Source organism: Pagrus major, chromosome 13, assembly GCF_040436345.1.
Source record: "Pagrus major chromosome 13, Pma_NU_1.0".
Taxonomy (NCBI): Eukaryota; Metazoa; Chordata; class Actinopteri; order Spariformes; family Sparidae; genus Pagrus; species Pagrus major.
Genome location: NC_133227.1, coordinates 74484 through 87956, shown reverse-complemented (window position 1 = coordinate 87956; position 13473 = coordinate 74484). Strand labels below are relative to the sequence as shown.

At 37.6% G+C, this 13473-nt stretch overlaps 1 protein-coding gene across 1 annotated transcript; it reads right to left on the bottom strand.

Annotated features, from left to right (window-relative positions):
* Window positions 1–60: 60 nt before the first annotated feature.
* On the bottom strand, window positions 61–3857 carry bnip1b (BCL2 interacting protein 1b). The gene is made up of 6 exons (XM_073479065.1): window positions 3774–3857; window positions 2693–2785; window positions 2515–2606; window positions 2015–2122; window positions 1247–1365; window positions 61–1107 (listed from the first exon to the last, which is right to left on the bottom strand). The coding sequence occupies exons 1-6, from the start codon at window positions 3855–3857 to the stop codon at window positions 911–913; spliced, it is 693 nt and encodes a 230-aa protein (XP_073335166.1). The 3' UTR covers window positions 61–910.
* Window positions 3858–13473: the final 9616 nt, after the last annotated feature.

The following is a 13473-nucleotide window of genomic DNA, read 5'->3' as shown; positions in this document are numbered from 1 at the left end:
AAATGTTGGGTATTCTGCCATCTACTGGTGCGTCTGTGGAAATCTGCACAACAAAGCATCCTCCATATGTTACATTTATTCAACTTTTATACAAATCAAACAAGATTTTTTGTTCTACATTCACACAGTCTTTGACTCAACATGCTGAGTGAGACACAAGAGTTCTGGCTCAGTAGTCTGGACGTCCCGTTGGAAGGAGGAAAGGCACAAAGTAAACTTGTCAGTAATTAACTACAGTATCTTTGGAACATCCGTCCAGAGCAGACCAACACACACTTTCTATGTTGAAAACACAAACATACACACAGATTGTAATTTGACAAAATGTAAACAATTGTTATTACGTACTGTGGCCTCGGGCCTGGTTAGTTCTGAATGCCAGATAAAGTTTTAAGGCCTCAGTATGATTCTCAGGTGTGCAGATGTTTGGAAGTAGGCAGGATTTCAGCTTCTCTTAAAACCTCTTTTCTAGTGCTGTCACTTTTTATCCAGCACCGTGAATGCCTTTGAGGAGACACCGCCTGAGAGTGTGCATCCTTATCCTGATTTGTACATATTGTCGCATAGTTGCGGCTTCAAATGGACAACTTGCAAAAAGTAAAGTTCAAACATACTGAGGCTTTTAAAACTCTTGCTGCTGTTGCACGGAACCTCATAATGCCAGTTAAGTCCCTAGGCTCTTTTTACTTCAGTTGAAGGGGATCTTACAAAACCCTTCATAACTATTTTATGAACCCACATATTGCATATTGTTCAAGCTAAAAACGAGGCAATGTTTTCCACTGATACAGCCTCTATGTGCTGCCTGTCCAGTCTTAGTGCTGCCTCAACTCAATACCTGCTAAACCTCCTTGGGGTGACTCAATGCTGACCAAAATAACTGGTAAAAGTTGTTCATGAAGCCAGCTAGCTAAATAAAAGGGAAGAGACGCTTCTTAAGGATGTAGAGGACGGTGGCGAGGAAGAGGGCCACAGCCAGGAAGATGAGCAGCTTGTCTGTCAGCTCCCTCCGGTTGTACTTGAGGATGAGTTTCCTTCCCAGGTGGATGGTTCCTGTCATGTTTTTAAACTCCTCGTTAGTTTCCTGCACCGTCCTGGAGGAGGTGGCTGTGGTGAGGAGGAGAAGCATTGAAGATGGGAAATATTGATAGAAACAATTAGGATTTTCACAGGGAAACACTTTGCACAAGCTATAAACCTGACAAAAGCACACAAACACATGGACAAAAGCAGGGTTTTTTTTTACCCAGCGTGCCGATGGCATCCTCGCTCTGCTTCACCTGTTCAGCCATCATCCTGCTGATGGACATCAGACTCTCTGTGATGTTGCTGCTGGTTTCCGCAAGGCTTTCTTTGGTCGCTCTCCTGAGACAAAAACACACAAAGCAGACCAGGTGATGTGTTTTTAATGTACCCTTTTCTGTACATGCCAGAATAGACAAATTCCTGCCTTTTGCATGCAAAGGTAGACAAAGTATTTCTCTTTATTACTGTAATGATTTAGTTGTAATCAAATGATTAAATAAGACGGTTGCAAACTACTTAAACAACTACAAAACAGACCGTGTGATGAGCTTGCACCGTCTGTGTCTCTTATATATTTTTAATTTCTTCTTCCTTGTTTGAGCTGAGAGGTTTAACCAAGTGGCCTATTATGTTAAGAAAATCCTTTTCTTACTTCTTAAGTTATCACACTGTGATAAGTATAAAGACTCAGATATAAACTTTTAAAATGCAAAGAGTTTCTCCAGGCAGGACTGGAGATTTGGCTAAACCTGGAGGTAACTGCGGCTTTAATTAGTGCTGGATGGAAGGCATAAGCTCTTGGGACAGGATTAAAATCACTGACTAGTGCAGGCAACATTGAAATCCTTCTAGAGAAGGATATCTCGTCTGAGTAAGGATTTAGGCTGAACAAAGGGAAAACACCTGACATATTCAATACACAATAGTATTAAGCTGATTGAGTCATCATTTCAGCACCCCAGCAGAGCTTCAGCAGAAGCGTACTTACCTCTGTCTGGTACTCTGGTTTTCTCCACCACGCAGCAGCTCGTCCTTCTCCACGTTGTCTATGGCTAGTTTACAAGCCACGATAGCTTTCCTCCATGCTGTCCGGTTACTGAAATAAAAAATATTTAAAAATCTGTAGTTTCTCATCTGGTCTTTTGTGTGTGAATCGGATTTGCCTGCATGCTGTTTTTAAATCCCCATCAATCCTGATTTCCCACTTGCATTATCTGCCCCTTAAACTATTAATAGCTGCAATCATGGATGCACTGCACATATTCTTTTTCAGGATAACTACAAAACTCTCAATGTAAAGGCAAAAAGGTGTTACAACCAAGCATGACAGCTCATTACGATGTGTTTAACCAAGACTGGCTTGCTCATTTTAACACGCTGGCATTTTAGTGGGACTGATAATGTCAATAAAGTCACTGATTCAAGGGGCAAACAAAGATGATTGCTGTCAAAAAATATATTTTTTCCAGTCTGTGTACGTCCACACACCTCAGCATTTGTCTTCGCTGGCTCTCTGTCTCTGCCTGGATGGCCAGTCTGTCCGTCTCTCTGTCCTGTTCTCTGGCCATCTGCTCCAGATCCTGAACAACAACAACATGCTGCATCAAATGTAACTGTTTGAAATCTGTCAGGTGCAACACAATACGCAGGTGATGTGAGGACTGACCTGTATTCTGAGTCTCAGCTGGCTGAACTTCTCTTTGACCTGAGAGTTGAGCTCCAATAGAGTTGACTGAGGTCCAGGGCAATCCCTGATGTCCTGCAGGTAACACACACACACACACACACACACATAATTAAGTGTTATGTATTCATGATTAATTTCTGGTTGATCAAGATCTACCTAAGGTTCTGAGTAAAACTGACAGCTTGAGTTGAATTAATCTGTGAGAGCAAACATTGAGGATATGCTACCTATGTTCATGTGCAGAGAGGAACTGCTTTTTCAATTGCCATTTTTTTATTTGCCACTATTTTTTGAGATGATGTGAAAAAATGTTTTGAAAAAAGTTCAGACATTTTGGAATTATTCCTAAAATTAAGTAACCAAATATTGTACAAAACAATTCATTGTTCTTCTATATATGTATATATGTGTGTGTGTGTGTGTGTGTATGTATATATATATATATATATATATATATATATATTTGTTTTTTAACTTATATTACTTCTATTGACTAATCATATAATCTAAGTATGTCATGTGAATATTTTCAAATAATATTAACTCACAATCCTTTTCTTAATGTTTTTTTTTGAAAATGTAAGAAAAATGGGGAAACAAACCTGAAAACTGTGAAAAGAAAACCAGCCAACACACACATTTGAGAAGCTGAAACTTGTAACACGTTTTTCAACTAATACAACTTCATATCGCTCCTCATCATTTGATGATCAGATGTGACAGTTGATAATAATAATAATCCTTTAATCTCACCGTGACGTTAAATTAGTATTGTCTGTTCGTGTTGTGGTGAAAGTTTAGTTTTCACATCTGTCACTACCTGAGGCTGACAGCGACTGAATAAAACCGGTAGCAGTTATTGAAGGACATAAAGATAAACCAACTAATAATGAGCAGATGGTTTCTTTTAACTGTTTAATGTTAGCTAGCTAACGTTAGCTTCACTTCGTGTAACCTGTCGTTCCCTCACGGACTCCTCTCCTCCAGAACAAAACCGACAGCAGTATGAGCAAAATAAATAAATAAATCAACAGATAAACCACATGTTTTCAGTTCTTACCTGAATGAGGGCCTTGATTTCTAGGTCATATTTTATAATTTCTTGTCCACAAATTCGGACGTGTACATCCGCAGAAGACGCCATATTTGTTTTTGTACGGCAAAGCAGGAGGCTCAAAAAACAAGGCGCTTTGCTGAGGGCGAAGTACCAGTGTGGCGGTTCCCCCGTCAGACTCAATGCCATTCACGTACAACAGAATAATTAATGAATATATGATGTATAAGCAGGATAAAAACTGACCTCAGCCCTACTTATATCCACATGGATGTACTTGATGTGATATTTTATATTGTGGTCACTCCGGTTGTACATGAAAAATCATGAAAATCTTCTGCTTAGAGACTCCACTACAGAAATGTAGTAAGAGTAATTAGTAAATAAAATAATAACAATAATAATAATAATAATAATAAAGAAAAACAGAGTATACACAGTCAAAATATAGGACAGCAGGTATAAGGTGCATGTGTATATACTATATATACTTGTATTTAAGACACAAATATAATTACAGAATGTAAAGGCAACAAAGGTGTATTGTTATTGTGCCAAGACAATAAGTGTAAAATAAAGCAAAATGTATTTTAAAAAAAGCAATAAAATTGATATATATTGAATATGGAATATGAAACTAATACTTCCTGCGTGATCCACTTTCCGATCATTCGGTAAATTTGACATTCACATATCTAAATAGCCTGGATCCAGACCCTGCTTTTATTGTATTTTAACGTCACTTAATAGAATTTTGGTGTGGCCCAGCAGGATTTGCGTAGTCATATATCCCAGAGACCAAAGAGTGAAATGATCCTACCAACAAGTGCTGTCTGATGTAGTTTGTTCCTCTGTGTTCCAGACAGTGTTGAGAAACGTATCAACGTATTGTTGGTTTTGGTCTTTTCATGGGATTTGTTGAGAATGAAGTGTTAAAAATAATATTGTCTAACAGCAGGCATATTCTTTAAGGATTACAGCTAACCAACCTGAAGCTGTGACTTTGTGTGAGCTGCCTCTTAAATGCTGCTCAGAGGAGGTAATGGGAACACTGTAAAAACTGCTGTTTTCATATTAATCTAACAAATACAGACCGTTTAATTATTTCAAGTTAGTTAAACTTAAAATTTTTCGCTTTTATTTTCAGATCACTTCAGAACTTATAGAAATGAGTTCTTCTAACTTGAAGTCTTTTGACTGTACAGAGTTCAATCAGCTCATTACTAAAATAAGTTTCTAAAGAGACATGAACAGAATATTAGCATACATCCCAGCATGCATTGTTTGAGAGTTAAAACTCCCCTGAGACTTTTCTTTTTCAACATATGTGATGGAAACGGTGTGTGTCCTCAATTTATTTTATGATAAGTCGCTGTTGTCTCTTTTCATGATAATGAAAACACAGCTAACCATGATAAAGTTATTGAATTCAGTGTTTACCCCCTCACACTTCTGCACTTTGAAGAATTTAACTCAGGGTGGTTTCACCTTTGTACCAATGCTAAAAGAAAGTAATTACAATAGCTGTTATTTACAGAGATAACGGCGACATAAGTAAGTAGGTAAACTTGATATTTTGGGCACACTGAACTGTCACATTTTTTCAGTTTTGGATTTCCAGTTGAAAGAAATCAAAAGAATGTGTTCCCTTAGCAGAATTTAGATTAAGTAATGTACACTGAAGGATTATGTCAAGTTCATATGACCAGAAAAGTTCATTTGTTGTGAATTATTACAAAATTACCTCAAATTGTCTTCTCAAATTCAATCAACTTAAAAAATTTAAGGCAACCCAGGCACCAGCTTTTTACAGTAAAGGCTCAACCGGAGAGTTTGATCATTTCCTGAAGCCATTTTTTTGTGTGTGCTTATTTTCAAAACTGGATAAATCTCCAACTATGCGAATCACACATTAACATTAAGGTATAGTTTCCTTTTTGTAATGATTGATTTTCATTATGAAAATTCAATAACAACATTTACAGTCACATATATTATAGGCCTGTCCAAATTTGCGGGGGTACTGGCAGGATGTAAAGGGCTAGGAAATTAAACCTTGACCCCAAATCATTTATCTCAGGGATCCCTCTAGAAAATCAAATGGTAAAGAAGAAAAGGTATTTATTAAGGACCCTACTTTAAATTGTTAAAAACAATATTATAGTTTTATGGCAGCAGAGGTCAAAGCTAAAATACAGCTGAAAATTAACTTTTTTAAAAATATATCGTCACCATGGATATCAACCAATTCAAACATAAAGAATATAGAAAACAAAAATGTATGTCTATGTCTTTTCCCCCTGGGTCTTTGGTTCATCTTCACATACCTATAATCCATGAATTTCATATGTAGAGCTATGTAAAATAATGTGGAGATGTTTCACTAATAAACTATGGACTGTATGAATTGTGTGGTATAGATAGAAAGAACCCACTTCCATAAATCAGTATGTTAACTTGTATCCACATTTCAGTCATCAAAAACCAACACGCACAGTTCCATTAAAACCAGTTAAACACACAAGAGTCGGGATGGGGTGCTAATGGTTTTATTATTTTGATATTAAAATCAATAAACATAATCAGACTATTGTTGTGGTTACAAGCAGAGCTGTGGTACCAACTCCTGGCTGATACAACAGAGAAAGAATGATTTAAAAAATAAGAAAAGAAAGAAAAAGAGAGAGAGGCACAATAACACGACAGAGATTCAGGGCAGGTGTCCGCAGGATGTCGAGCAGCCAGAGACAAAAACTGTCAGAAGCTCTTAAACAGAATGAGTTGTTACAGTACAATCCAAAAAAATAATGAAAGAAAATCTTTTAGATTTCCATGCCTGTGCATAAAACCACCCACTGTGCCTCCGAGAGAAAAAAAAAAAAATACAATGTAAAACAAAAAGAAAAAGTTAGATAAAACAAAAGTATAAACCCAGCACGACATTTATTACACAACATAAATATAACAACTGTCAAGATATTGTATTCGAACAGGCATATATGTGAACTACAAATATAGACGTCATTGCTAAAGAGAGGATCAAGTTAGTTTCAGCAGGATACACTTTCTGCAGGTTTTGCTTCTTTATGAAATTATAATTCCCCAAGAGATCTATTGTAGAGCACTTAGCAATGAAGTACAGCCTTCCTACTGAGACTGGGGAGAGGAACACACACAGGACTAACTACAGAAAGATCCCATGCTGTTGATCTAATCAAATAAGTTACCATACAAGACCAGAAGCATCATTACAGTGGCATGTAGCTGTGGAGCTCAGGATGACAGATACCTTCCACATCCTCTACATGTTTGGACTTGTATGGATTTCCTGTCTGTCGCTAAAGAATCTAAAGAAAAAAAAAAAAAAAGAAGAGATGCTTTAGGATTTTCTTTTCGTTAAATGTCTCTCGCTCCATGCGTTTTGGCAAGTCTGGAGGGAGATGTAAATCATTGCAGTGTTGGATAATGAGCAGGACGTGTGTCGCTATGAAAAGAGGGGTTTTATTTTTGTTATCTAGGGTAGGTTGTTTTTGCCTGCTTTAGTAAGATCAGTCTGCGGAAGAGGAAATTAACCCCCCCTCGTCGTTCATAGCAGGGGAGGGTGAGGGGTCTCTGCCCACCAGCCTTTAAGTGACCCCCGGCTAATCTCAGGAGCTCCCTGACGAGACGACTGCGAACCAAAGCCCTTCTCAAAAAACAAAAAAAACAACATCTCTGGCGCAGTTTTCCCAGAAAACTGATCAGATTTTTAAATTTCCTACATAGAAGTTAGAGAGAGCAGGCGAGCTGACTCCTAACTTCAGCTCCGAGGCTGTGGAGCACCTGATCCTCAATCCAGAGTCCTGACAAGAGAAGAGTTGTGTCAAAGGTGGTTCTGGTTTGAGGGCTCCACTGCCCCTTCTGACCGACTCAAACCTCCAGTGACACAACGCTTCAAGGGCTTCACAGACGATAACTCAAGGTCACAATGAAACAGCAGCTCTGAGAGCATCTTGTTCCCTCTGACTGGCATTAGGCCAGAACATAATGCAGAGAACGTATAAAGTAATAGGATACTTAAGGATTTTTATGTGATTACACTGGTTCCCAACCTTTCTCCTTAAGGAGCCCCCTTTTCTACCACCAAGTAAACTGAAGACTGTATATTTCATGTTATGTTCAAAACATAACAATAAAGTACGAAACAACTAATAAACTGTACAATATCTCAAATACTGAACACAATAACTGCAGGATGTTTGTGTAAAACAAGGGATTTGGATGGATTTTGAGCAGATTATTTCTTGCGAATATTAAATCAGAGATGAGTTTGGCTGATATTTTTAGGAACATTTTATGCAATTCTCTGTCTGTATTATGTATGTTTTTTATTTCTACTTTGTAATAACAATACATACTAATAAGTTTCTATTTCCAGTGTTTTCTTCATTGTTCTATTAGCTCTTTGGTTGTTTTAACTGCGTACTTTTTTAATGCCGTTCAAGGTACCCCTTCATTCACAGAAATGAATGAAATGCTGAGAAACACGCCTACTGTATATATTTTTTAGAAGTTTTCTTACACACTTTTGAATCAAGAAGACCTTGCAATGCCCTGTGAAGCTTTTGGGCCCCCAGGTTGGGAACCAGTGGATTATATCATCTTTCAAATAATACAAATATTTTTTTTATTCATATATTACTAAATCCCTTGTTCATCTTTCTCTTTGTGTAACAATTGGAGTCTCCGCTGGTTAGCTGTTGCCTTCCAGCGACAACAGGACTCCAGGAAGTCACTGCCAAGAAATAGTCCGTCACATTACTCCTGTAAAAGTTGACTTTTCTACACTTCGCTTTTTGGACTGATTAAAAAACTTACATGTTAATGTAATTTATTATTATTTTGGGCCTTTTGTACATGTGGGGCGCAAGCTCTACTTGGTGAGCTACAGGACAAAAGCTGCTTCATTTATTTTTTATTAAGCTGAAAAGAGAATTTTTCGAACAATTTACAAAATGTGTCTTTTTTAGGCATTCATCTTAATGCATCAATTACTTAATGAGTTTAGTTATTTTTAAACTGATTAACAGGGGTTATTTAATTTCTCTGTCAAAGTAAAGTGTTTTACAATCTGATCTATTTATCAATAGATACTTTAGTGTAAACATTAATTAATGATTGTCCTCACAACCAACTGTATCTTCAGGGTGCAGTGGCACGATTATACACTAATCTTATCTATGGTACATGATGAGGTAATATTACAGATATACTCTAAGTATACCTAGTAACATTTTAAATTAATAAATGCAAGAACATAATTATTGAAATTTCTGTTTTCTTGTTTCAATGTGACTTTGATTCCTGTCTGTGAAGTCTCTGACTCCTGGTAAAGCCTGCTTCAGTGGAAAAGCTATAAATTTCAACAAATTGTCTCCTCACATGTTAATTTATAGGACAAAACAAATAAATATCAAAGAAATGGTATGCACACTGGGATCAGGAGAAAAAAATTCAAAAGTGCAACATTTGACAGAGTCAGAGCATAAATATCGATCCATAATGGTAATTAAAAAAAAAAAAAGGTTTAAACATATAATCATGATCTTTCTGGATCCTGATGACAAGAGTCTCCCTCTGAGCAAAGTCTAACAGGAAGAAGAACAACAGGAAAAAGCTCCACCAGACAACCACATCTGTCTGTATGATCCTGCTGAGGAAGACTAGTCTACATTCATCAGCAAAGCAGCAGCAGCAGAGTTATACCTCGCTATGTCAGCATACAGCAGTGCAGCAGTCAGAAACACGAGATTGACCAGAGTCGTCAACAGAAGGAATAATATGGCTAATACAGCTTTTTAACACAGCCATGTTAGCACCCAGCCACAGACAGATTAGCACCACAGTTTACCTCCATGCTCAGTTTGTCGCTTCATTCGCCACCTGCGACACAGTGCCAACACTGACTTCAAGGAGGGTCTGGCACTTCATAATAGCAAAGTTAAGAAACGGAAAGTTCTGTTTTATGCTTTTTTGTTTGTTTTTTTCTTTCTCAAAAAGGTCAAGAGGCAGCAACACGGTGCTCCATGTCGAAACCACAGAAGAAGAAGAAGAAGAAGAAGAAGAAGAAGAATACATTGTAATTGACAAGGTACAAAGCAGGTCCAAGTCTCCCTCTGCCTCAAACACAGTGGAAGTTTGCTCTTGTCTACACGGACACACCAGCGGTGATAGCAGCAGCAGCCAATACAGAAAAACACAATAATGTGGCGTAGTGGGCAGAGAAAGAGTTCAAAACAGAACCAGGTTTCCCAAAACAACAATTTAGCTTACAAGTTATCGGCTATGCTCTTAATCAGTAACGCTTCAAAAGGGAATATTTCTATCCGTACATGACAAACAGCTTGTCGCAGCTGTTAAAGGCTGATTATTATACAAAAAGTCTTGATTTGGGGTTAAAATGAGGTTTCATTTTTCAAGTTAAGGTTTTGGGAAACCCAGCCCCTTGTTTCTGTAGGGAAACCCCCTCCAGACTGACAGAAGGTGCAGATTTGTGATCTCATATATTTGATTAAGGCACCTGGTTCAGCAGGCATCATATTCAAAGTTTCTTTTCCTTGTATATGTAAAAACCAAGTGCAAGGTGAGTAACACTGTTGGTTTTTCTGACTGTCGTAGGAAAAAGATGTGAAAAAACCGGGGTGTGTGGTAACAATATACTGTATTTGTGTCATGGACACTCTAAACCAAACTCTAAAATCTCTTTGTGCTCATTCAATAGCAGCAAGTATGAAATCATTCGACTGACAGTGAGTGAACTTTGTGACAATGGAGACGTCACTCGATTCTCTCAGTGCGATGCAGGGAATCGGCATGCATGAACATGATTCCCACTGCATGTTTTGTCACAGAGTACATTTCTGTATGTATCTAATTAACACAGGGAGAAATGTGGGTAGAGGGTAGTAAGCACACAGCCTCTGAACATGAGGTGTTGTCACAAGCAACGAGGCAGCCCACATGGGTTCAAACAAGACAGGAAACACTTGAAATGCCTCGAAAGAAGCTCGAAGCCAGACTCTGAGATCTAACATCACAGCCAGCGTGAGGTGCGTTCACTTCTAGTTTATTGAGACAAGAATATTCAGTAACGCTTATCTTACATGTTACATGTAATTTCCTAATAATCTCCTGAGAAGTTTCTTGGAAACAAGTAGGACTATTCAACTACTTTTTTAAAAGGGCCCAGTGGTGGATACTTCTGTATCGCTTGGCAGAGGGTAGCAGGGTGAACAGGCTGTGTCACTGTTATGTTCACTACCTAGTTGATAACTGTCTTTCTGATTTTTCTGTGGTGGGGTCTAGAGCTTTTTCATTGGAAACAACTGCCTGTTACTGAAAGCTTTGAGACTGAACTAAATGCTAAATTGTGGTCTGTAAAAACCACAACAATGAGCTGAAAGACGCTTAAAGATATCTGTCCACACTACAGGTAGAGTATCCCGCTCTTGTCTCTCATCTCCTCTGGCAGGATTTTGCGTTGCAGTAGTAGCCACACACGGTGGTAGTGGCTAGTTAGTTACTGCATCTTTTTAAAAATCTTTTTTCAGTTTTACGGTGGACGGCAACCACACAAAGCGAGAATGGAACAAAGGTGAAACACGGTGCTGGATTAATTACACAATATTATCATATGTGTATTATTAACACAATGTCAATATTTTGGTTTTAAATATCACGATTATCGTTAATATTCATATATCATGACATCCCTATAACCAATAAAGAAATATTGATCAGTGCAGCTTTAAACCGAAGTAAATATAATTCAACATATACAGTTTTAAATAATGAGTTTGTTTGCGTTTTATTTTTTGAAAGTTTCACTCACAAAAAGTGAAATTAATTAACTAAAAGTGTAATAATTACACGCTGTCTTTATTTTCCCTGTTACCAAATTTGAAAGTTCTTTCAAGACAACTTAAAGCGGCTACAAGGAACTTTAATATTTGCTGATTCGGGCGCCCCCTGTGGACAAATGCAGTATGAGCACCACCACCTCTTGTACAGGTCTTTATCCGGCTAGTGTTTGCTTTTGGTTTGGAAGCGACTGAAAGAAAGCAATGATGAATAATTATAACATATGGAATATGACTAAGCATGTTTTACTCAAGTACTGTACTTAAGACAAATTTTGACTGCTTATTTACTCAGGCTGTGAGACTCCTCAATTCATCCTCAGCAATATGTCATAAAAAATGTTTTTAATTTTTGGAATTGAGGCAGTTTCATAACCAATTTAAAGTTAATTTAACTGAAATTATTTGGAAATTACAGACATGATGAAAAATTTAAAAAGGCGTTACCGAATATTTCCTCTTGGGATCTTTGAATATATACCAACTTGTTTCATTTTAATTGTGTTATTTTCTCATGATAACATTAAAAAGAACACACCAGAATATGTATAATTATTTCGCACCTCTCAAATGGAATAAAAATCCTCTTTGACTTTGGGCTGTGGTGTCAAATCCAGGAGTCTGACTTTTACAAAAGAAATCAAGGTATGCTCAACATTAATGATCACACAGATCAGTACTACAGAAATAACCAGTCTGTTGTTGTTTAGAGCAATAGTAAGTGTGAATCTTCCTCTGATTGGTCCAACAGGGAAGTCTGGTCTGATGACAGTAACTGAAAACAATCACATGGACATGGGTATTCGTGAGCAGGTCTGAATCTAATTGTTGAATTATTTCTGGGATAATGGACAGTAATCAGCACCATGTGACACGTCCCAGTTGGATCACAGCTGGAAATCAGAATCAAATCCTTTCGTGAGAGGAGAATGTTGTAGGTTGTGTATGTCTGAATACCGGTTTTAAGAAAGCGGAGAAACTTTGAATTCTTGTGACAAGTCTGTTGGCCTTTTTTTTCAGTTTGTGTAAAGAGCATTGCACTATATTGATTGACATTGATAATTCATAACACACATACACACGCACACACACAAAATATTTTGTACAGAGTAAAGAATGGCGACAATAATTGGAATACATAAATATATTTTCTTTTGATTTTATATGTCATCACATATGTCAGATAGAAGAACGATATTACCCTGATTTGCTGAAGAAGAGCTTTATGGATCCACTTAGCTTTTATTGGACAAGAGTAGCACAAAGTTACACACTCTATTAGCTTAATAGTTGACTGTATAGGATCTATGTCATCAGAAATAAAAAGAATAAGGAATAGTTTTACTGGCGTGGATTTTCACTCACTCCTTGACTGTTAAAATGCCACAGAGTCTCCTGGTTTGAATGTAAAGTTGCACAGCTTGCACCTATCATGTTAAATGTAAAAACCTGTGAGGACTCTTTCTTGAACCAGCCTCGTGATCGACAGCAAAACACACACGCATCTCTGGTCTTATGTCTGTCAACCAGCGGCCCTTTAACCACTGTTGACCCCCTACCAGACCTGGGCGAAATCATCGCTGAAAAAATGCTTCAAATATTGTTCCAAAAGATACAACTGAGCACAAGTAGGTAAAATATTTGAAGCCATTTTTGTCAGATATATTTCACCATGTCTGCTACTTCAGTCAAGGTTGTTTTGAGCCAATCAGGCTGAATGGTTTTGTTGTTGTTGTTGTTGTTGTTGTTGTTGACCGTATACTGGCAGACAGTGTCATAAACCTCGGGCACGCCCCTTGGCAACTGAC

Bases quoted from the DNA above. Each gene is read 5' to 3' on its own strand.
- bnip1b (XM_073479065.1), bottom strand. From the start codon at position 3,857: ATGGCGTCTTCTGCGGATGTACACGTCCGAATTTGTGGACAAGAAATT. The intron at 2,607-2,692 runs GTCAGTCCTCAC...GTTGTTGTTCAG, and splicing joins AGCTGAGACTCAGAATACAG to GATCTGGAGCAGATGGCCAG. The intron at 1,366-2,014 runs GTAAGTACGCTT...TTTTTGTCTCAG, and splicing joins AACCAGAGTACCAGACAGAG to GAGAGCGACCAAAGAAAGCC.